The sequence below is a fragment of the Pongo abelii genome, chromosome 18, assembly GCF_028885655.2.
Source record: "Pongo abelii isolate AG06213 chromosome 18, NHGRI_mPonAbe1-v2.0_pri, whole genome shotgun sequence".
Classification (NCBI taxonomy): Eukaryota; Metazoa; Chordata; class Mammalia; order Primates; family Hominidae; genus Pongo; species Pongo abelii.
In genome coordinates, this window is record NC_072003.2 from 49,990,993 (window position 1) to 50,016,754 (window position 25,762).

At 35.3% G+C, this 25,762-nt stretch overlaps 1 protein-coding gene across 6 annotated transcripts in view; it reads left to right on the forward strand.

Moving 5' to 3' along the window:
* The window catches only part of CYLD (CYLD lysine 63 deubiquitinase), a 56,555-nt gene that overhangs the window by 20,230 nt on the left and 10,563 nt on the right, over positions 1-25,762 (forward strand). For 5 of the 6 annotated variants that reach the window (XM_009250712.4, XM_054533019.2, XM_009250715.4 and 2 more), the window contains exons 6-13: positions 13,550-13,648; positions 15,189-15,305; positions 17,349-17,728; positions 18,927-19,092; positions 20,010-20,151; positions 22,025-22,147; positions 24,553-24,644; positions 25,483-25,549. In XM_009250712.4, coding sequence (XP_009248987.1) covers positions 13,550-13,648; positions 15,189-15,305; positions 17,349-17,728; positions 18,927-19,092; positions 20,010-20,151; positions 22,025-22,147; positions 24,553-24,644; positions 25,483-25,549 — 1,186 coding nt within the window. 6 annotated transcript variants of the gene reach the window in all.

Consider the following 25,762-nt stretch of genomic DNA (forward strand, 5'->3'; position numbering starts at 1 on the left):
CTGTAGAACAATTGGAGGAGAATTGACATTTCTATGACATTAAAACTTCTAATATATGAACATTGTATATCCTTTCATTTAATTTCCTTTTAGTTAAATTCTATAATTTTCTCCATGAAGAGCTTACTTGCATTTTGATGGATTATAAAGCATATTTTCTAACAGTGTCATGCTGATGTAGAAATACAATTGACTTTTTTTTTTAGAAAACAGCTTTACTGAGATCTAGTTTATAATTCACTCAGAGTGTACAAATCAGTGCATTTTAGTGCATTTACAGACATGTGCAATTGTCAAGATAATTTTAGAACATTTTCATCACCTCTAAAAGAAACGCTGCACCCCTTAGTGATCATCTCCCAAACCCTTCATCCTTGTTAGTCCTAAGCAACTACCAGTCTACTTCTGTCTCTGTATATTTGCCTTTTCTGGACATTTCATTTAAATGGAATCACATTATGTGTGGTCTTTTGTGATTTACTTTTATCACTTAGCATAATGTTTTCAAGGTTCCTCCATGTTGTAGCATGTGCCAGAATTTCCTTCCTTCTTAAGGCAGAATAATATTCCATTGTATGGATACATCACATGTTGTTTATTAATCAGTAGATAGATATGTAGGTTTTTTTTTACCTTTTGGCTAAAATGAATAATGCTGCTACAAACATGCATGTACAAGTTGTTGTGTGGACACATGCTTTTGTTTCTCTTGGGTTTATATCTAGGAGTGGAATTGCTGGGTCATATGATAACTCTATGTTTAACCATTTGTGGAACTGCCAGACTATTTCCCAAAGCAGCCACACCATTTTACATTCCTACTAGCAGTGTGTAAGGGTTTTGGTTTCTTCATGTCCTTGTCAATACTTGTTATTATCTGACTTTTTTATTCTAGCCATCCTAGTGGGAATGAAATCAATTTCAATTGACTTTCGTGTGCTGATTTTTCTTACAAACAGTCTTACTAAAATATCTTATTCACAATCTGTGGATTACTTATAAAATATTCAGTCATTATAGTTTGCACATAATAACAGTTTTGCCTCTGCTTCTGAATTCTTTTATTTTAAAAAATGGTTTCTTACTGTCCTAGCTAGGACCTCTAAATACAATATTGAATAGAAGTAGTGATGGAAGGCATCTTGGCCTTTTTTTCTGATCTTAAAGAAAATGCTTTCAACATTTCATAATTAAATGTGATGTTTGCTATAGAGTTTTATTATTGTATCTGTCATTTATCAGGTTAGAGAAGTTACCTACTGTTCCTAGTTTTCTAACAGTTTTATCATGAATTGATGTTGAATTTTATCAACCCCTTTTTCTCTATTGAGATAATCCTATTTTCTTTTAATCTGCTAATTTTCCTATATTGAATCAACCTTACATCCGTGATGTAAACCCAACCTCCTCATGATTCATACTTTGCTTGGTCCAGTTTGCTAGTATTTGCATCCTGTTTTTAAAATCTCTGTTTATAAGAGATATTGGCCTATACTTTTTCCCTCTTAGCTGTCCTTGTCTGGTTTTGGAATCAAAGTCATGCTTGTCTCATAAAGTACCTGGGAAAGGTTTCTTTTATTTTGTTATTTGAAAGAGTTTATGTAAGATTAGAATTACCTATTCCTTGACTATTTGGCAAAGCTTCTTTTTGTGGAAATGTTTAGCTACTGATGAAATATCCTTTAACATCTGTTCGTTTTTGATTGTCTTTTGCAAGTTTTATTTTTTATGAATGTATCTATTTAATTCATTTTCAAAGCTTTGGGCATAATGTTGTTTATAAAAGCCTCTTAATTTTCTGTTCAACCTCAGCAGCATCTGCACTTGTGTTCCTATTTTCATCCAAAATGTTAATTATTTGTGCTTTCTTATATTCTTCACCAATCTTACCAGTGGTTTCTGACTTTCATTTTTTCAAAGGACCAACTTTTGGCTTTCTTAATTCTTTCTAGATATACTTGTTATTGTTTAAAATATGCTATTATTTTTACTGTATAACTAGTGCATTTTTTAGGTCTAAGCCCGTAGTTCTCAGCCTGGGATGCTTTTGTCTCCTGGGGACATTTGGCAGTGTCTGGAGATTTTTGATTGCCACATCTGAGGTGAAAGTGCTATTGGCCTCTAATGCATGGAGACCAGAGATGCTTCTAAACTTCCTACAGTGCACAGGGCAGCCCTACACAACACAGAATTATCTGGTTCAGAACTTCAGTAGAACTGAGCTTGAGACACTGTGTCCTAAGCAAATTCTAGGAGTTATGCTCATTTTATAATGTTAACTTGCTGGATAGCTATGGGGGAATCACTTGTAAAATAAATTTTCTTTCATTATTTATGTATTCTTGCAGGGATAACCAATTCTGTGCTAATATTGTTTTTCCCAGAGTAACATGGCTAAATGTAGTTTTACTTGTCTTACGAAATCAAATACAGGCATACCTAATTTTATAGTGCTTTTCTTTATTGTGTTTCACAGATATGTGTTTTTTATTAATTGAATGTTTGTGGCAATTCTGCTTTGGGCAAGTCTGTCAATGCCATTTTTCCAATAGCATGTGCACACTTCGTGTCTCTGTGTCACATTTTGGTAATTCCTGCAACATTTCAAACTTTTTCATTATTATTGTATCTGTTATGGTGATCTGTAATCAATGATCTTTGATGTGACTATTGAAATTGTTTTAGGGCACCACAAACCACACCCATATAAGATGGCAAACTCCACTGATAAATGTTGTGTGTGTTCTGACTGCTCCACTGACTAGTGGGGCCTCTGTCTGTCTCACTTCTTGGGCCTCCCTATTTCCTGATACACAAAAATATTAAAATTAGGCCAAGTCATAATCCTACAATGGCCTCTAAGTGTTCCAGTGAAAGAGAGAGTTGCATATCTCTCACTTTAAATCAAAAGCTAGAAATGATTAAGCTTAGTGAGGAAGGTATGTTGAAAGCTGCGAGAGACTGAAAACTAGGCCTCTTGTGCCAAAGTTAGCTAAGTTGTGAATGCAAAGGAATATTTCCTGAAGGAAATTAAAAGTGCTACTTTAGTGAACACATGAATGATAAAAAAGCAAAACAGCCTTATTGCTGATATGGAGAAAAGTTTAATTATCTGGATAGAAGATCAAACCAGCACATTCCCTTAAGCCAAAGCCTAATCCAGAGCAAGGCTCTAACTCTCTTCAATTCTGTAAAGGCTGAGAGAGGTAAGAAAGCTGCAGAAGAAAAGTTGGAAGCTCGCACAGGTTGTTTCATAAACTTTAAGGAAAGATGTCATCACCATAACATAAAAGTGCAAGATGAAGCAGCAGGTGCTGATATAGAAACTGCTGCAAGTTATCAGAAGATCTAGCTAAGTTAATTGATAAAAGTGGCTACATTAAACAAAAGATTTTCAGTGTAGGCAAAACAGCCTTCTATTGGAAGAAGATACCATCTAAGACTTTCATAGCTGACAGAAGTAGTCAATGCCTGGCCTCAAAGCTTCAAAGGATAGGCTGACTCTTTTGTTAGGGGTTAATGCAGTTGGTGACTTTAAGTTGAAGCCAGGATTCTGAAAATCCCAAAGCCCTTAAGAATTATGCTAAATCTACTCTGCCTGTGCAGTATAAATGGAACAACAAAGCCTGGATGAGAACACATCTGTTTATAGCATGCTTAATTGAATATTTTAAGTCTACTGTTGAGACCTACTGCTCAGGAAAAGGATTCCTTTCAAAACATTGCTGTTCATAGATGATGCACCTGGTCATTCAAAAGCTTTGATGGAGATGCACAAGAAGATTAATGTTATTTTCATGCTTGGTAGCACAATATCTGTTCTGCAGCATATGGATCAAGGAGTAATTTCTATTTGCAAGTTTTATTTAAGAAATATATTTTGTAAGGCTGCCATAGATCAGGATTCCTCTGATAGACTGGGCAAAGTCAATTGAAAACTGTCTGAAAAGGATTCACCATTCTGGATGCCATTAAGAACATTCATGATTCATAGGAGGAGGTCAAAATATCAACATTAACAGGAGTTTGGGAGAAGTTGATTCCAACCCTCATGGATGACTTTGAGGGACTGAAGATTTCAGTGGAAAAAATAACTGTAGATGTGGTGGAAGTAGCAAAAGAGCTAGAACTAGAGGTGGAGCCTGAAAATGTACTTGACCGAATTGCTGTAATCTCATGATCAAACTTGAGCGGATGAAGAAAGGAAAAGTGGTTCATTGAGATGACATCAACTCCTGGTGAGGATACTGTGAACATTGTTGAGATGACAACAAAGGATTTAGAATATTCCATAAACTTAGTAAAGAAGCAACAGGGCTTGGGAGAGGATTGACTCCAGTTTTGAAAGAACTTCTATTGTGAGTAAAATGCTATCAATGCTATCAAACAGTATCACATGCTACAGAGAAATCTTTTATGAAAGAAAGAGCCAACTTCATTGTTGTCTTATTTTAGGAAATTGCCACAGTCACTCCAACTTTCAGCAACCATCACCGTGATCAGTCAGCACCCATCCACACTGAGGCAAGAACCTCTACCAGCAAAAAGACTATGACTCCTTGAAGGCTCAGATAATCATTAACATTTTTTAGCAATGAAATATTTTTTAAATTAAGGTATATACATTATTTTTAATAACATAATGGTATTGCACACGTAATGGACTACAGTATAGTGTAAACATAGCTTTCATATGCACTGGGAAACAAAAACACTTGTGTGACTTGCTTTATTGTGATATTTGCTTTATTGTGGTAGTCTGGAACAGAACCTGCAATGTCTCCGGGGTGTGCCTGTGTGGGTTTGTGGGTTTCAATTTTTTTTTTTTTAATTTCCAAAGGGTACTTTTGAAAGCTCAAAAAATAATTAAAAGAAAAGCATTTTAGATTGAGAGTAACCGTTCTCTTTACCTACCTTAATTGCATTTCTTTGAATTTTACATTTTACAACTGAATGCAATTCATTATATTGAATACGTTAGGAGACTAGGGAAATCATTAGTTTAGTATTATAATTTAAGATTGAGATACCTGAACTATGAAGTTGGCTTATGTATAATTGATTGTTTTTCTCAGTTGGCTGTAGAATAAATACTTGAAGTGCTTTCTCCCACACACACACTCTAGAGCTGTATTTCCTTCTGTCTATTTTTTCCACATCTCAAATTTGGTTTGAAATGTAAATTATCTTGGGTTCTACAGTAGCACTTAAAAAGAAAAGCAAAGAAAAAAACCACCCTTTCTATTTTTCCTGGAATATAACCTGACAAGGAATTCTTCATTAGTAGTATTTATCTTAAAAACATTTACAGTTTTGTTTTATTAAAATATTGGTGGAGGATTAAAATAATAAAAATTAGTTACATGAATATCTTGGGCGTCACTTGTCACGCACACTTTGATCTTCTAAATCAGTAGTTATCATTGTCATTATTGCTGGCTCAGAGCAGTGAAGAGAAAGGAAAAGAATGGTATTTTTTTTTTCTTTTAAAGCTTGATTTTCATAAACCCTCAATAGGAGATAATTAAGAATGATGCCAGCTTTTATAACATAATACATAAATTACACTTATTTGTCAACAAAATAAAGCTTGCAAATAGACTTTAAAAACTAAAGTTGTTTAAATGAAAATTAATTTAGTTTATTTAAATGAGTCTTCATTTGCCTTTCATGTCATCATTAGGACTCTTTTCTTGAGGGGAAAAAAAAGTCAAAGTGTCTCCTTTAGTTCCTTAGTTTCTTTTTCTTGCCCAATTACCTTCATCTGTAAAACAAAATTAATATTTCCAGCATTTAAAAAAGAAAAAAGATTCTTTTTGGAGCAGTTGAACAGCTGGGAAGCTTAGGAAAGAATTCTTTCTAGTCAATTGCTTATAATAGTTGGCTTCTGAAGGATACCTTTGATTGAAAGATGCAGGAATCTTAAACCTGTTATAAAATTGTTTCTGTCTTATATTTCTGTTCTAAATGGTTAAAAACACTGCTAACATATCTAATTTGACATTATGTTCATGTTCTTGACGTTGTTATGATGAAGCATATCAATTAGCACCACCCCAAAATTATACATTTCTGTTTTTCTAGTTCAACCTGTGTCTTCTGTTCTAGTTGTGGGGGTTGGGAGTATAATGCTGTTTTTTTGACGATCTCTACAATCAAGATAGTGAACATATCCACCACCCCAAAATATGTCCCTTCCCTCTGCCTCTTCCTGTCCTCTCAACCCCCTACATTCAGACAACCACTGGTCTTCTTTACGTCAGTATACACTTGTTCACATTTTTAAGGATTTTACAGAAGTGGAATAACTCAGGATGCATTCTTTTTTGTCTGGCTTATTTCACTCGACATAATTATTTTTTATTCATCCATGTTGTCCTTTTTATTGTTGATATGGTTATATTAGTTTCTATATCTATTCACTTGTTGATGGACACTTGAGTTGTTTTCAGTTTTTGGCTATTATGAATAATGCTGCTATGAAAATTTGTGTACGAATCTTTGTATGGACATATGCCTTCATTTCACTTGGGTACCTACCTAGATGTGGAATGGCTGGTAATATCATAGGTGACTGTTAACTTAAATAAAACCCCCAAACTTTCCAAGCTGTGTTTCCAAAGTTGTTGCATTATTTTACATTCCTAGAAGCAGCATATGAGAGATACGGTTCTTCCATATCTTTGCCAACACTTGGTATGATCAGTTTTTAAAATTTTAGTAACATCTAATTGTGGTTTTACTCTGCGCTTCATTGGTGACCAGTGATATCAAACATCTTTCCATGTGTGTATTTGTCATCTATATATCTTGTTTGGTTTAGTATCTGTGAAAGTCTTTGGCCGATTATTAATTGTTTCTTTATGATTGGGTTTTGAGAGTTATTCATACAGTTTGAATACAAACCCTTTTTCAGATATATGCTTTACAGCATTTCAGATGATTATAGATTCACATGCAGAGAGAGGGATCCTATGTGCCCTTTAGCCAGTTTTTCCCAGTGGTAACATTAACATCTTGTAAAACAAGACGTGTGCAACATCACAACCAGAATGTTAACCCTGATACAATCAAGAAGCAGAACATTCCTATCCCACAAAGATCTCTTATGTTGCCCTTTTATTGCCGCACAAATTCCCTCTTACTCCTGCCCCATCCTTAACCTCTGACAACCACTCATCTGCTCTCGATTTCTGTAATTCAGTCATTTCAAGAATGTTACATAAATGGAGTTGTACGGTACATAACCTTTTGAGACTGGCTTTTTTTTCACTGAGCATAATTCTCTGGAGATTTATCTATATTATTTAATATATATCCATGGATTGTTCCTGTTTATTCCTGAGTAATATTCCATATTATGGATGTATCAGTTTGTTTAACTGTTTAGCCATTGAAGGACATCTGATTTGTTTCCAGTTTTTGGCTATTATGAATAATGCTTTTATAAATATTTGTGTGTAGTTTCTTGAGTGCACAAAAATCTTTATTTCTTGACATAATTGTCCAAGTGTATATTTGCTGATATTTGCAAATTTAGTTTCTTAAGAAACCGCTAAACTGTTTTCCAGAGTGACTGTACTCTTACTTTACCACTGGCAATATATGGGTAATCTGGTTTCTCTCTATCCTTTCCAGCATTTGGTGTTGTCCCTATTTTTAATTTTAGCCATTCAGAGAGATTTGTAGTTGTATTTCACTGTGATTTTGATTTGAGTTTACCTGATGGCTGCTGATGTTGAACATCGTTCCGTGTACTCACTGTCATCTGTATATATTCTTTTTCTTTCTTTTTTTTTTTTTTTTTTGAGATGGAGTCTTGCTCTGTCACCCAGGCTGGAGTGCAGTGGCATGCTCTCGGCTCACTGTAACCTCCACCTCCTGGGTTCAAGTGATTCTCCTGCCTCAGCCTCCCAAGTAGCTGGGATTACAGGCGTGCGCCACCACGCCCAGCTAATTTTTGTGTTTTTAGTAGAGAGAGGGTTTCACCATGTTGGCCAGGCTGGTCTGGAACTCCTGACCTCAAGTGATCCACCTGCCTCGGCTTCCCAAAGTGCTGGGATTACAGGCGTGAGACCCTGCATCCAGCCTTCGTATATATTCTTGAGTGAAAGGTGTCCTCATCTCTTTTGCCCAGATTCTCATTGGATCCTGTGCTTTTTTACTGTTGAGTTTTGAGAAGTCTTTATGTATTCTAGATACTAATTCTTTGTTCGATATATGGTTTGCACATTTTATCTCCCAATGTGTAGCTTGTCTTTTCATCCTCTTAATAGGGTCTTTCACAGAGTACAAGATTTTTATTTTTATGAAGTCCAATTTATAAAGTTTTTCTTGTGTGGGTCAAGCTTTTGTGTCAAGTTCAACAACTTTTGTTTAGCTCTACATATGGAAGATTTTCTCCTAAGCTTTTAAAAATTGAAATGTAATATGTTGTGCAACCCTCACCACTATCCAGTTCTAGAACATCTTCATGGGAACCCGGTACCCATTAAGCAGTTACTTCCCATTGTCTCTTACGCTGAGACCCTGACAACCACTGATCTGCTTTCTATCTCTTACAGATTTGCCTATTCTGGACATTTCACATAAATAGAATAAAAGATACATGGTTTGTGTCTGGCTTCTTCAGTTAAGCATAATCTTTTCAAGGTTCATCCATGTGATAGCAAAATCAGTATTCTAACCTTCTTTATGGTTGAATAATATTCCAATAAATGGATCTGCCATATTTTGTTTATCCATTTTTCAGTCGATGGACGTCAGTTTCTAGTTTTTGACTATTATTAAAAATGCTGCTGTGAACATTGATATACACGTTATTCTGTGGACATCTGTTTTCAGTTCTGTTGGGTACTCCCTAGGAGTAGAATTGCTGGGTCATATGGTGACTGTGTGTTTAGTCATTTGTGGAACTGCCAAATGGTTTTCTGAAGGAGCTGCACCATTTACTTTTCCAGCTGCAATGTATGAGGGTTCTAAATTCTTTGCATCCTTGTTCTCTGTTTTCCAAAAAGTTTCATAGATTTACTTTTTACATTTAAGTCTATAATCTATTTTGAGTTAATTTTGTATAAGGTGTGAGACTTAAGTAGAATTTCTTTTTTTAAAAAGTCTGTGGATATCTAATTGTTCCATCACTATTTGTTGAAAAGACTCTTTCTTCCATTGAATTATTTTTCTACCTTTGTCAAAATTCAGTTGGGTATATTTATGTGGGTCTATTTCTTGGTTCTCCATTCTGTTTCATTGATCTGTGTGTCTGTCCTACTGCCCATACCACAGTCTTGATCACTGTGGCTAACAAGTAAGTCTTGCAATCTATTAAACTAATTCCTCCTACTTTATTCTTCTTTTCCAAAATTATTTTAGGTATTCTAGATCTTTTGCCTTTCCATATGCATTTTAGAGTAATCTTGTGTACACTTATACAAAATCTTCTTGAGATTTTGATAGGAATTGCATTAAACCTGTATATAACTTTGGGGAGAATTGATATACTTTGGCTAGAGAGAGCAGAACTTTTGTTGGGGCCTTCTTTTGTTTATGCCTATTGATGTTTCCAGGGTACTGATTTTTTTAGCTCTAAGTATGGGATAAGAATGTTGTCAAGAAGAAAACACAGAGGGAAGTCTCTGTGATGTTATTTCTTAGGTCTTGAGGTTTCTAGCTGGTCTACCTTCTCATCTCTACCTTTCAAAGTCTTCTTATATTTGTTTTATATATTATGTCTAGAGATTTTAGTTGTACTTAGCAAGAGAAATAGGAAGTACATCTACTTTATCTTCCCAGAAGTGGAAGTTTCACCTTCCTTTCTAACTTACCAATAGATATTAGAGATTATTTCATATTAATACATAAGTTGTATACTTGGTCTTTTGTTTAAATCATTGCATTATATTTCATTTTATGCATGTACCATAGTTTTTGAACCAGCCTCCTACTGATGAGCATTTAGGTTGTTTTCAATCTTTTGCTGTTATAAACAGTGCTTCAGTGAATAACTTCATATCTGTATATCAGGTAGCATGTGTGTCCGTATAAAAAGATAACTTCCTAGGAGTAGAATGCTAGGCCAAAGGCTATATGCATTTTACATTTTGATAGACAGTAATACATGGCTTTCGTAGAGATTGCTTGTCAATCGGAGTCACCATGAATGTTGCCTTTATAGGCAGTACTCCTGGTCCTATGAGACAGTTAGAGCTGGAGCCCCGAAGAAGGATAATTTGAAGCACCAGATCTCAGCATGCAACTTTTGATGTTATCTGTACGGCACCTTCAAGCATTTCTTGAAGAATTTTTCATATACTATTATGGAAAATATTTATTCTGATCAGGAACCCAACCTTTTAGAGATTTTTGAATAGTTGCTATGTAGGATATTTCTGACATCGGGTTTAATAATACCTCATTCTACTCAAGTAAACTGTATTTTCTTCATAAGATTTCTGTGGATGTTAAATTCTCATTTGAGTCTGAATTATGCTCTTGTGGCTGCTGATGTTAAGCCGTACATTAATTAAACAATTTCTCTTAATTTACTGGGGCATTCAAATTCATAGACATTTCATTTGATTTGAACAATAACTTGTTCACTAGTTTATTGTTATGATTTCCTGCTCAAGATTCTCCAAGGGATATTTCTTTTTCTGGTTAAATCAACACGTGATGGATAAGCTGTGAATTTTATCATTTAAATGCAGTCTTGCTGTGTATATATAATGGATACTTTTGGTTTGGTTTCTTTTGCTGAACACAATGTCCATGTTGCCCTGTTTATCAGTAGTTTATTCCTTTTTTATTATTGCTATGTAGTATTCCATTGTATGAATAGAGCATAATTTGTTTCTCTATTCTTCTGTAGAATACCTTGTTTCCAGCTTTTGATTAGAATGAATAGGGCTGCTCTGTACATTTTTACTCATGCTGTTTGGTGGAATTATCTTCTATATCTTTTAATGTCTTTAATCAGGATTGTTTTAATCACACAAAATTGCCAGCTGAATTTATTTCTTACCTTGTTTTCCATCCCATATTTATCTTTTCCTGAGTTGGTAATCACTTATAATTCGTATAAGTTTGAAAGCTTTGCTTCATGACCCAAGTAGTTTTGGGCCATGAACACAGTTGTGACAAGGTAACAAGAAATATTTGGTGTGTAATTGCTGGAGGGCAATTAGAGGTGGTTTGTGCCCCTTTGTCTGTATAGAATTCTGATGGAAAGTCTTCTTCTTCAGAGCTGATATTTGACCCCCTCTCAGACAGCCTTTGGCAGAAGGTAGCCACAGTTTCCGACTCCAGTGCCCTCCTGCTCACATTCCTAATCTTTGGAGCTCCTCCCTAGTGTCACCAGCAGAACTGTCACCACCGGCCATCCAGTTGGCCCTCCAGTCCTGCCAGGCTACCTTCGAAGCCTAACAAAGGGAAGAGCACTTGCTTCATTTGTTATAATGGTTACTAACTATATAATGGATCTATATCGTGGTATACATGTGAACATACTTTAAAAATGTTATATGCAGTTAATTACAGTTAATAGTTGGAGTTGTTTTTCTTTAGTAAATTTATATGCTATAATTTGGGAACTCTTCTCAGTGACTAAGATTTTCCTTCTGAAGTAGCTGTCATGGGTGCTATTTAAAGATATCTGAATGACAACATCATAAAAGAACAGTAGTATCCTCTTTCATCAAGGGATACTTCCAAGACCCCCAGTGGATACCTGAGACTATGGATAGTACTGAACCCTACATATACTGTGTTTTTCCTCTACATTCATGCCTCTGATAAAGTTTAATTTATATATTAGGCACAATAATATATTAAAAACAATAATCAGAGAAGAGACAATAATAACAATATGGCAACATCACTACTCTTGTACTTCAGGACTATTATTAAGTAAAATAAGGGTGACTTGAATGTAAGCACTGTGATACTGCAATAGTTGATCTGATGACTGAGGTGGCTACTAAGTGACTAACAAGGCAGGGAGTAGACAGTGTGGAGATGCTGGACGGGGATGGGTTACGTCCAGGGATTATGGATTAGGATGGTGCAAGATTTCGTTATAATACTCAAAACAGCATGCAACTTAAAACTTACGAATTGTCTGTTTCTGCAATTTTTTATTTAATATTTTTGGACAGTGGTTGACTGTGGGTAACTGATACCATGGAAGGTAAAAGTGTGGATAAGTGGGGACCACAGTATTAGTATATAGCTTTTCTCTTATTATATCACTTGATCGAAATCATGGTTAATTGGTATAATTTTTGAATGAAAATATTTTCATATTCTATTGGATCGTATTATGAGATGTTTAAGATATAGTTTAATAACACATCCCCCTCCTCTTTCAACCATGGAAAAAAGTTACCAAGTATTTACATATAATTCATTTAGTATAATTTCCTCTTTTTTTAAGAAAAGTCTTTTCCTTGTATTTAAAATGTAAAAATTTTCCTATTTCTTTCTTTCTGTCCTCAAATCCACTGTGGGTGATATCGTTTTTGCTGACACACAGCTTTATCAGGTATGACTCCTAAGTGTCGTGTTGGACTCCACGGATGTATTGTTGAATTTTTCAAAGGAAGAACTTTTCACACTGCCTCTTCTACATTCCCTTGATCAGTATTTAGGAGTATTTTATGATCATTGCTGGTCTTTAAGGTCTAGAGTGGTCTTTGTATTCAAAACAAGTTTGCCACACTTATTACACCTATATTTCAGAAATAATTGTGAGTGTTTTCTTCAAATATATTATTGTTGTATGTCTCTGGCTTTCTGTATTTTTAATCTATGCATAATTCTCTATGTTTTCCTCTTTTATATGTATAAGTGTTTGTATACACATCTGTGTTATTCTTAACATATATGTTTTTAAAAGCAGATATGTGTTCTTAGCCAGAACTTTCTTTCCTAACCATGATACATATTCCTAACCAGGCTTTTTTCAAACTGTGTTCATGAAATATATTAATCTGAGATGCTAAGCAAAATGGCACAAAAATTTTTATCAATAAGTTTATTTTGTTTCTCCCTGAGCAATTCACAATGCACATTAGCATATTAAAGGCTCTGGTTCCGTGCAGTAAAGAAATTGTTTATCTTTGTTTATCTTGGCATCTTCAAGAAATATTTGAGTTTGAAACACTTCATAATACACAGGGGTGTTCTAAGCCTGCTGATTTGGGAAATGCTGTAAAAAACCGAGTAAGATTTTCTTTGTAGTGTTTTAAGAGATCAAATAAAATTGACTACAAGCGATTACATTTTCAAGAGGTTAAAGCATTTAGCTGAATTGTATTTTGAGAGGGTATTTTCTTGTAGAAATTACATTTTGAAATACAGCATTGATTTTTCCCCCATAGTATTATCTTTTTCAATACTTTTGATGGCCTTTAAAAGGAATTTGTAAAACTAAAAATTCTGCCTTTTTGTGGAAACAGGGTTTTTTTTATTTTGTTACTGTCATTGCTTCCTTGATTTTTTCTCTTCTATAAGAATTTGCCTTTATCTTTAAAAAACATGTTTACTGTTTCAGAGAGCGTGACACAGGAAAGGAGGCCTCCCAAACTTGCTTTTATGTCAAGAGGTGTTGGGGACAAAGGTTCATCCAGTCATAATAAACCAAAGGCTACAGGTATGGATTAATAGCATATAACCTTTAGTAATTTACATAATGCCTAACTTGCCATAGCGTTAAAAAGATTATAAGCTATTACTTCTGAACATGTATGTAGACTTTTTTTCTTTCAAACATTTTTAGTAGTGAAACTAAAGCTTGTATATAAATACTGTTGCTTAAGCCAAGTGTTCCCAGCCTTTTTTATCTCAGGAAGAGTTCCCCATAAGGTCTTGTGTGTTTTGCTGGTCTATAATCAAATGGTTTTTGGAACTCCTTACTTGGAATATTTGTATGTAAAGTTTAGGATTGCAACTGTGTAAAATAATCCTATATGGATAATGTTATATAGGATAAAGTATACTAGAGGTTAATTAAATGGATTTTACTAACTAGATGTGGCACAAATTAAATCCCAAACTGCTAAGCAAAAATTTCTTCTCTTTCCCAGAAGCTTCCTCACAATATGTGTGGAGCTTACAGCTCTTTTTTTTGTTAGCTTCCACATACTTCATAGATTTATCGAATAGTAGTTATACAAGCCAAAGAGCTCATTAAAAAGGCTCTGAGAATTTTTGTTAACTCAGATGTGAGTTAGGAAAAGAATGTTTTTTTCCTCAATTATTACAATTTTGGCTCGTTTAAAAGGAAATTGTACTTTCAGAATTATTTTGTGTGCCCTTGGGGCCTGGGAGACTTAGGATTAATTGCAGGATATATAGGTAACAGTCTTTTTTATGTTAAGCTATAGATCTATATAGGATAGCTCAAACTTGCTACTCTCACTTAAGTAGAAACAGACTAAAGATTTTCTTAAGCTATGGCATGTTAATTGTATTGTAGTAGATCTTAAAGTTATAAAATGTACAGCTACCTGCTTTAATTTGAAAAGGGAAATCAGCTTTTTCGTGAGTTCTGGAGAGCCCACTGCCCCCCACTGTGTGTGGCATGTCCTTGAATTAATACTGAGACAAGGTAATGTCATGAAATGGCTGTGGCATAGCTACACTCGCCCTCTCACGTATAATAAATCCAATCTATAAGAAATAATAGTGCTTGATTTTTTCAAAGACACAAGGAATTTGATGACCAAAAATTCCAAAATGTTTAAAACTTTTTTTAAATGTAATTTGTATATTGATTTATATGTAGAATTTGAGGATTACCTTCTTTTAAAATAATAGGTTAAATTTGTGAACCAATGGGTCTACGAAATGAAGCTGGAAAATGGTGATTTTGACATTTAGAAATAAGCTGTGGTACATGGAACAATTTCTTAAAGCAGTTCATTTTTTTAAAAATGAGTGGGCTTTTCTTTTAACTTACTCCTGTTTCCCTCCTATCTTGACTTTTGGGCTGAAAAATATTTTTAGTATTGTCAAAATGGTTACCAAATTTTTAAAAGCTGAAGACAGTTAAAAAACATATTGTGTTTATATACATTTATTGGTTATGTAAACAGTTATTAACATCATATTCATAATAATTTCTCTTACTAAAAAAAAACTTTGATGCTATCTTGACTTTATTTTTAAATGAAACTTTTCTTGTTCTATAGGATCTACCTCAGACCCTGGAAATAGAAACAGATCTGAATTATTTTATACCTTAAATGGGTCTTCTGTTGACTCACAACCACAATCCAAATCAAAAAATACATGGTACATTGATGAAGGTAATCAGTAATTTTAGTGTTCTTTATAATGATCTTTCTTTCTAACTCATCAAAGAAAAATGGTTTTTTTTTTTTCTTTTTATTATTATTATTATTATTATTATTATACTTTAGGCTCTATGGTACATGTGCGCAACGTGCAGGTAAGTTACATATGTATACATGTGCCATGCTGGTGCACTGCACCCACCAACTCGTCATCTAGCATTAGGTGTATCTCCCAATGCTATCCCTCCCCCCCCCCCACCCCACAACAGTCCCCGAAGTGTGATGTTCCCCTTCCTGTGTCCATGTGTTCTCATTGTTCAATTCCCACCTATGAGTGAGAATATGCGGTGTTTGGTTTTTTGTTCTTGCGATAGTTTACTGAGAATGATGATTTCCAATTTTATATCAATATTTGTAGTTTTTGGAAACAGAATAAGTAGACCACTCTTTGTAATATTGCTGAACTAAAATATTGTACACAGTTTGAACTGTACTGCTGTTAAGATTATTAAAATGTTTAAGCAATGTATTAGTAATTTGTTCTTTTCCTTTAACTGATCTATTTAGGGTGGAAGATTTCTGTCTGGTTCCTTCCTGACCTCTTTAAAGCACTCCCTTTTAAAAAATTTTATCTTCCCTTGGTCCTGGGACGTCATTTTCACCTAGTTTATTCTCTTCTTTGTTCATTTGTTCAACAAATATTTATTGAGTGCTTATGATTGCCAGGCATTCTTTTAGGCATCAAGATGAAAATGGTGAGAAAAAAATAGACATGGTTCATGCCATTTGTGAGTTTGCAGTTGTTAAGTTGTTGAGATAGAAATTAATCAAACAACCACAGACACAGAAGTAGAGTTGCCTTGGTGGTGTGTGCAGTGAAGGTGCATGATGCTGTGAGACTACACCAAAGATGATTTTTCTCAGGGTCTTAGGGATGTTTCTTTGGGGCAGTGACACATGCTTAGGTTTACCAGAGGAGTGACAGATGACAAAGTGAAAGGGGCCAGAACCTCCTTGGGAGAAGAAATAGCATAGGGAAAGTCCTCCTGGAAGAATGGAAGCTAGTGTTTGCCAGGGACTAGAACACAGAGAGAGGCATGACACTCATGAGATGAGAATGGAAAGGCAAACAGTCCTGACTCTGTGGTCTCCCAACCTTTAGAGTTTTGCCTGCCACATTTGTTTTTAAGGCACCTGGAGCTGATTTTCGTGTAGATTATGAGTAGGATTCCTGTTTAATTTTTTAAAAAAATATGGATAACCAATTATCTCAACAGCATTTAGTAAGAAGTTCATTCTTTCCTCATTGATCTGCAATACCTGCCTGTCAGCTGTATTAGTCATTTTAAGGAAATAGCTTTTGGCTGTGGCTCTCTTTATCATGTGTTTGGTTTCTCTTAAATTACATTCTGTGTTTGTGTTTATTCTGCCTTTGAACTTCTTATTGTATGTTTGTTTTCTCTCTTCTATTGTTTCTGTTCTTTAGTTTATTCTTTGCTACTTTTTTGAGGGTTATTCTGTTCTTTTAACTTCCCAAGTTGTATGCTGAGTTCATATTTAGCTTTTGTTGTTTTCTGAAATAAGCAATGAAGTCTATAAAATTCCCTTATAAGTATTAATTTAGCCATGTTCCATGAGGATTCTTTCTTTCTTTGTTACTTTTTCTCTCTTTTTCCTTTATTGTTAAAACATATTATTTCTTTTTTGATCCATTAGTTATATAGAAGCATTTCTTAAGGTTTTTGGTATCTTTTTGTACCGCCTTCTCAATTAATTGTATTTTGGACAAAGACTATCACGTATACGATACCCACTGATAATAGATTTTTTTGGTTTGAACAGTTGGGTGCCATTGACTGAGGTGCATAAATATGGAGGTGGCGAGAGAAGCGAGAACACTGTTGGAGATAATAACTTTGCGATGCCTATGAGAGTACTATTAATAGCAGGGAGGTCAGGTGGGCAGTTGGACTAGATCTGTATATTAATTTTTAGAAATGTAAGACAGAGTCAATATCCTTGAATACATTTCTCTAATTAGGAATAATTTTTTAGTTGCAGAAGACCCTGCAAAATCTCTTACAGAGATATCTACAGACTTTGACCGTTCTTCACCACCACTCCAGCCTCCTCCTGTGAACTCACTGTCCACCGAGAACAGATTCCACTCTTTACCATTCAGTCTCACAAAGATGCCCAATACCAATGGAAGTATTGGCCACAGTCCACTTTCTCTGTCAGCCCAGTCTGTGATGGAAGAGCTAAACACTGCACCCGTCCAAGAGAGTCCACCCTTGGCCATGCCTCCTGGGAACTCACATGGTCTAGAAGTGGGCTCATTGGCTGAAGTTAAGGAGAACCCTCCTTTCTATGGGGTAATCCGTTGGATCGGTCAGCCACCAGGACTGAATGAAGTGCTCGCTGGACTGGAACTGGTAATTTAACTTGACCCAAAAATTTCAATTTTTTTCTCTATGAGGTTTTGTGCAGATTTCACCCTATTATATGCTTTTTGACAAACTGTTATATTTGTCAGAAGAGCTATCACTGCAGAATAATTTTCTCACCATGTTGCCTGACTTCCCTTTGCCGCCCCGAAGCTTGCGACCCACTTGTCCTAATGTTGGTTGATTTACGTTCAAGGAATGAAAGTTGATTTTTAGGCCAATTGATTTAGGCGCCTTATATTAAACAGAATTTAGTAAATCAAGCAAATTTGCCATCAGCTTTTCTCTTTCGTCTTCAGCCCCTTCCCCTGGTCAGTTCTAATAATTATATCACTGGCTTTAAAATTAATCACCATTTTTAGAGATCTTTTGAGACCTTTGCTAGAGGGAAAGGTTTTCCCTTTAGAGATCAGAAGAACATATCGTTTGATATTTTGTAATCAGGAAAGGAGAAGTTGAGTATGTTTAGCATTTATTTAGAGATGGGGTCTCACTCTATCGCCCAGACTGGAGTGCAGTAGCACGGTCAGGGCTCACTGCAGCCTCGACCTCCCGGGCTCAAGCTATTCTCCTGCCTCAGTCACCTGAGTAGCTGGAATTACAGACATGTACCACCATGCTTGGTAATTTTTTTGTATTTTTAGTAGAGACAGGGTTTCGCCATGTTGCCCAGGCTGGTCTCAGACTCCTGGACTCAAGTGATCTGCCCGCCTTGGCCTCCTAAAGTGTTAGGATTATGGGCATGAGCCACCACACCTGGCCAATTTAAATATATTTCTTTTTTTTTTCTTGTTTGTTTCCATGCTAGTGAATACTATCTTATGGGGCATGGCGGGGAGGCAAGAATGAGGGTTAAAATAAATAGCCTTCTCCTTCCCTGCCTGTTTTAATGTTGTAGAAATGGTGCGGGAAAGCCCGTTTAACCAGGGGACGTTGGAGCATATATTCTGAAAGGAAATACAAGAAGGACTTCATGGTGGATTAAGGAATTCACTTCTTAAATCAGTAGCTGTGGGCTGAAGCACTGATTACTCAACTTCTTTTTCTCGATGAGGTTCTCAGTTACAGGTGCGAAGAGGGAGTGGTGAGAAAGGGTATACTAGAAACAGGTCTTAGAAACCTTAGTTCTTTGTATACTATCTCTGTAAGGCACGGTATAATGCATATTGAAGCATTTCTTTTTCAGGAAGATGAGTGTGCAGGCTGTACGGATGGAACCTTCAGAGGCACTCGGTATTTCACCTGTGCCCTGAAGAAGGCGCTGTTTGTGAAACTGAAGAGCTGCAGGCCTGACTCTAGGTTTGCATCATTGCAGCCGGTTTCCAATCAGATTGAGCGCTGTAACTCTTTAGGTATTTGGATGCTTTTTGTTTACTTAACAACCTGGAATGACTCTAATTCTAATCTCATATCATGTTATATTAGGTGATGGTGACAGTGTTTTAATATATTTCTTGCCAACGCTCATTAAGCTTTAAATCAGTAAAAATGTTGCATGGTGTATAAGAAAGTTGTTTTAAGAGGGGACATCTTAAAAAAGTATTAGGACGTGCGTTTGGGACTTATAAAGTGACTAATATTGTGGTTTGTTTTTCTCTTCCTGTTGATGACAGACATTTAGTTTTCAGCAATATTAGTGGTAGAAATTGAAATGTAACCTTCTTTTTTTTTTTACTGACTTCCCTCACAGTGTCTTGTTTACAGCAGTGAGTGTATCTTACAAAGAAATCAGCATTTTAGTGTAAGAAGTAGATTTCAACTGATTGCTGGAGGACAGCTCTCCTCATCACGTGTAATTGGTGGCAGTTTCCTGGTGCTGTTCCTTTCCACTTCTACATAATAGTGGAAAAGCATCTTGGGGCTTCAGCAGGTGCAAACAGGAAAGCCATCTTTATGAAAAACACTCTTATTATGTTGAAATAGTACTTTGGAATTTTCATTTTCTTTTCAAACTTGAAAATGAAGCAACTTCAGATAAATAGTGAAATATTTGGGAAACATATTTTACTTGACAGATGCTTTTTACACATAATACTCTAAAGTGTGTTTTTAAATCTTGGAGGAAATGAAATTGAAAATGAACAATAGCAATTTTTATAAGCCAAGTCGAATAGCAGTTAACCAAAGCCTACTTTCCACTTAAAGTTAAGAAACAAATTTTGCATCAAAATACAAAAACATTTTAAAATGAAAAAATATTTATGGGAATACATATTGTAATAGTTTAAAAGAATTCTTTTCATTTACTATTAAAAAAAAATCTTTTCAGCATTTGGAGGCTACTTAAGTGAAGTAGTAGAAGAAAATACTCCACCAAAAATGGAAAAAGAAGGCCTGGAGATAATGATTGGGAAGAAGAAAGGCATCCAGGGTCATTACAATTCTTGTTACTTAGACTCAACCTTATTCTGGTAAGTTTAAAATGAATGCAATAGGTATAGATAGTGCTATGGGGCAGGGACACATATGGGGGTGTGTGTGTGCGTGTGTGTGTGAGTGTGTGTGAAAGAAACTGCCATCTGCCTCTGAGTAGAGAAACTGGATGACTGTGGGTCAGGATTGAAAGGGAGATTTGCTTTTCATGACATACTCCTTGGAAGGTTTTGAATGTTGTCTCATGCTTCTGTATCCAGAAAGGTGAATGATATTGTTTTAATGGAATAGATATACAGAGGGTATCTGGGAAATCTTTGTGCACTTATCAAACAACATAACTTGCAGTAACGCCATTGGCTGTTATGTGCTGTATTTTTTTTAGTAGGTAAAGGCAGTCATAAAACTACTTTCTTTAAAAAAACAATTTTCAGTAGCAGCACTGCTGCCCTCATATATGCAATTTTTTCCAAAGTGGAACAACTTAACATTGCAAGATTTTTTTTTTTTTTTTTTTTTTTTGAGACAGAGTCTCACTCTGTCCCTCAGGCTGGAATGCAGTGGCACAATCTGGGCTCACTGCAACTTCTGCCTCCCAGGTTCAAGTGATTCTCTTGACTCAGCCTCCTGAGTAGCTGGGACTACAGGTGTGACCCACCACTTCCGGCTAACTTTTTTTTTGTATTTTCAGTAGAGACGGAGGTTTCACCATGTTGGCCAGGCTGGTCTCGAACTTCTGACCTCAAATGATCTACCTGCCTTGGCCTCCCAAAGTGCTTGGGATTACGGGCATGAGCCACCATGCCCAGCCTTAACATTGCAAGGACCTTTAAGCTCTGGAAATTGAACCAAGAATCTTTAGGCTCTGAGGATTGTAGACTGAGCTAAATTGAGAGTAGCCTGCCAGTTCTGTAGCCATATGATAAGAATTAGGAAGTTAATATGGGATGTTAACATTTTTAAACTAGGAAGAAGAATAAAGTGGTGGCCATTTTATTTGCAGAATACTTTGACAAAAACAAGCCTTATAGCATTGATATAATATTCTTTAGATTTCCTGATAAAAATCTGTATTAGCTAAATTTTCTTTTTCTTTGATAACAGCAAGTTACTCCTGTCACTCGTTTATTTATTTTTTTGAGACGGAGTCTCGCTGTGTCACCCAGGCTGGAATGCAGTGGCGTGATCTCAGCTCACTGGAACCTCTGCCTCCCGGGTTCAAGTGATTCTCCTATCTCAGCCTCCCAAGTAGCTGGGACTTCAGGTGCATTCCATCATGCCTGGCTAATTTTTGTATTTTTAGTAGAGACGGGGTTTCACCATATTGGTCAGGCTGGTCTCAAACTCCTGACCTCAGGTGATTCACCTGTCTCGGCCTCCCACAGTGCTGGGATTGCAGGCATGAGCCACTGCACCTGGCCTGTTAGTCACTCATAAGTGATTTTAGCATTTAAAGAAATTTATTAATGTAATAGATCTTTGCAAAGGGGCATGGGGAGAGGGAAGTGGGGCACTGAGTAGTGCTTGCCTCGGGAAGTCGTTTCCAAATGCTGTCCTCTGTTGTCTGTTTGTAATTTGACTGAGATTTGTAGTCCCTCTTTCAACTTTTGCAAAGAAGTTTTCTTTCTTAATATTCTGTTGGCACGTTGTTATCCTTTAACACTGCCAATCTGCAGTTTGCTTTCTCAGTATTATTGGTATTGTCCTTAACATGGAAGGATCTGTAGGTCCTCATGATTGAACCATGGGTATCTTCACAGGGGTCCTGGTACCTGTGTTAATGAAAAACACAAATTGTTATGTTATTTGTTCTCCAGACTTTACTTATTTTCCTCTTCTAATTCTTTTAAAAATCTATTTCTTGAAAATTATGATTACAGCATGAAGAAAAATATCCTTTTTCTTTTGCAGCTTATTTGCTTTTAGTTCTGTTCTGGACACTGTGTTACTTAGACCCAAAGAAAAGAACGATGTAGAATATTATAGTGAAACCCAAGAGCTACTGAGGACAGAAATTGTTAATCCTCTGAGAATGTAAGTAGAAGACAAATTGCTGTTTTGCCTTTACATGATGTTCTATTTGCTGTTTTCTGGTATAGTAATTAATTTATACCTTGTCTTCATATAATAAGAGATGGGTGAAAATTGGTTCTTATGGTAAAATATCACATTTTTAAACCTTTGGTCCTTGTACTTTTTTGCTTATTTAATTTCTTAAATCTGGCCAAGGTGTAGAACATAGCATATTCCATGAAATGATTTAACCTGTTTTGCTAGAGTAAACTATAATTTAGCAATTGCAGTACGTTTAGGAAAGCTAATACATAATACTTAGGATTCTTATCTTTTGAAATAGTTTATCCAACACTTCTGCTGCAAGTAATCATGCTTATTAGTTAAATTGGTGTAGTCTAGCTTCTTAAATCTGAAAGAAAAGGAGCAAGGGAAATTCTTTATAGAATAGCTAGTGTTTAGTACTTTGGACTAGCAACAGATGAGATGTATTTTAGTACCATATTTTTTGGTTAAAGGAATATATTTGGCCTCTTTCCACCTGCCTTAAAAAGGTGATTCTTTTTCCATTTCCTACTTTAGGAATTATAAATATGTCTTTTTATGGCCACAGGAAGCAATTTGTAATGGTACAAGCACAAGTGACAGGAGATATCTAGTAAGGACTTTGAATAAGTGGTAGTAGTGATATGTGATAATATCACATTATAAAATTTAAACTATGAAGAATTAGGACCATAGATCATAAAACAAATTTGTTCATTCAGGAGTATAGAGAGAAAGTGATTTATTTAAATTCCATATTAAGATAAATTTTAATCCTTTTATATGCTGTTCTTATTTATCAATTAAAGTAAAAAATAGTTTGATATCAAATTTGAACCAAAAAAGCAGAATACTCAAATACAATGAGGATTCCAAATTATCTGCTATATCACATGACTAGGAAAGTAAATTATAAGAGAATAAATTTCCTCACTTACATCTTTTGCTTTCCTTAAATTCTGTAATGATTTCTCTGATGATCTTACCCTTTAAGATAATTGTGAATCTTGATTTTCACATCAATTATTTTGTCTTATGCAAATTTTTAAACATACTACTTTTTCCCCCAAGTAATTGATACTGGAACAAGACAGGTCAAACCCGAAACTCTAAGGCATGTTAACACCTTCCTCCTAGAAGAGAGGAAGAATAAACATTCTTTGGATCCTGTTGTTCAACCAGTTAAGAATCATAGTTAATCACATTTTCTTACCCTGTCCACGGTAAGAAACTGGTCAGATGCCCTGTTGTGATCAGGATTCCCTGTGTCTGTAGCATTCATATCTGTATATAGCTGACTGGTTTTATTTGGTGCTGAAATCTCTGCTTTTCTTCAGAGACCCTGTCTTTTTCACCTTACTCATTTTGTATTCCCAGTGGCTGACAGGTTACATTACTATTAAGTGGTACATTCTCAGTCTGTATTGGTTGCAGGAAGCTAATGAGTGAATGAATAGTATAAAAAGTGGATATAAAACTAGCTAGTTCTGACTTGTCCTTAGTAAACTTATGGTAGCTGCTAAGTTCTCCTCTGAAGCCATTTTTAGAATTAAAAATTTAAAGTGATATTAAACTTATTGAATGTGTCTTGCATTCAGACAAAGAAGAGAGAAAATGTCATCATTATGCCAATTGGTTTGATTGCAGATTTTAGATTTTCAGTTTCTTATAAATTCCCTTTCCCATTTCCCTTGGTGGCTGTTTCACACTTTAGTATTAAAAGGATATTCTCTCTCAAAATTGTATATTCTGCTTTATAAAGTAAATGCTTTAATTTCCCAAGCAAATATTATTTAAAAAATCAGTCACAGCAAACCTAAAAATTTTTTGTATTAGTGTATGACAGTTACTTGTAGAGCATATAATAGTGTCTAGGATAATTCTGGTTCTAGGTCTTTAATTTTGCAAACTTCAGGAAGAAGCCTATAATTGTTTTCTTCAAAATAATTGTCTAACCTATTGATTTATGACATACTGGAGTTGTATAAGAAATGTGTGGGCCAGGGGCGGTGGCTCACACCTGTAATCCCAGCACTTTGGGAGGCCGAGGTGGGCAGATCACTTGAGGCCAGGAGTTCAAGAGCAGCCTGGCCAACATGGTGAAACCCTGTCTCTACTAAAAATACAAAAATTAGCTGGATGTGGTGGTGCACACCTGTAATCCCAGCTACTTTGGTGGCTGAGGCATGAGAATCTCTTGAGCCTGGAAGGCGGAGGTTGCAGTGCGCCGAGATCGGGCCACTGCACACTCCAGCCTGAGTGATAGAGTGAGGCTCTATCTCAAAAAAAAAAAAAAAAAAAAAAAAAAGAAATGTGTGATTAAGATGTGTTATATAATTTAATACATGCCAATATCAATTAATAGTTTTTTACTAACTTAGATATGGATATGTGTGTGCCACAAAAATTATGAAACTGAGGAAAATACTTGAAAAGGTGGAGGCTGCATCAGGATTTACCTCTGAAGAAAAAGGTGACCATCTTAACTTATATGCATTAAAAATAACTGAAGAGCATATTCACATGTCAAAGTATTAGCTGAAACGTGCGTCTGTGTAGTTGGGGGGTTTTCTTTTAAATTAGAAATTTCTTTTTATGTGATATATGGTTAGCTCCTCTTTTTGTAAATTCTTCCTCTCTTCTAAAAGTGATTGATGATGTGGAATAATGAACTCCTTTAAGAAGCTGGCTGGTTCTAGTATATTAAATGCTTAAATAAAAAGTCCTTTCCTTTCCACCCAGCAATGATATTCTCAGTTGTTTCTCTCTTGTGGTGCAGAGTTGCATTGGGTTTTCTACATTTTCCCACTGAGTTTTCCCTGTTATAAAAGGGAGTTAGAAAGCTGCTGACTAGGATTAAGTTTATAGTCAGGAAACAGTGTTATAATCTCTTCCTAGCTAATGGGCTTACTCAAAGATTCACCACCTGACTTTGAACTTGTCAGCAGCATACTGTAAACAGCTGTAATGTTTAGAAGCTTGCAGGAAAAAACAGAGCATACCTCAGATTGTACTCCACTTACCTTAACCCCTCCAAAAGAAATAACAGCTATTTCATTATGTGCGATGTGTTACACCCTTTCAAATGTAATAAACTTACAACAAAATTGAAACATAATACTTGATTATAACTTTTAAATGTCTTTTATGTTTTTCCTTTGTCAGGAAAACTTGAAAACTGTGCTTTTAATTGAAATAATATTGGATGAATGAAACTGAATTCAGTATTAAAATATGACTGTTAGAAATAAAAAATAAAATGATTTAAAAATTTTGCCTGTGACTTATTTGATTTTTAAATTTTCTCCTAGATCCTGAGGAATTCTTGAATATCCTGTTTCATCATATTTTAAGGGTAGAACCTTTGCTAAAAATAAGGTAACCTTTAAATTGTTCTAGGAGCATTGGAAAAATAGACAATTCTCATTTCCACTGCCATTATTCAACAGACATGATTTCCAGAATGATTTCTTAATATTGTATTTGTTTAGGGCTCTTAATAGGCTAGGGGAATATCATGCAAGTGAATTTTATTTGTTGTCCTTGCCACAGTACCATAGTTTACTTGAAGATCAAATCCAATGTAAATTT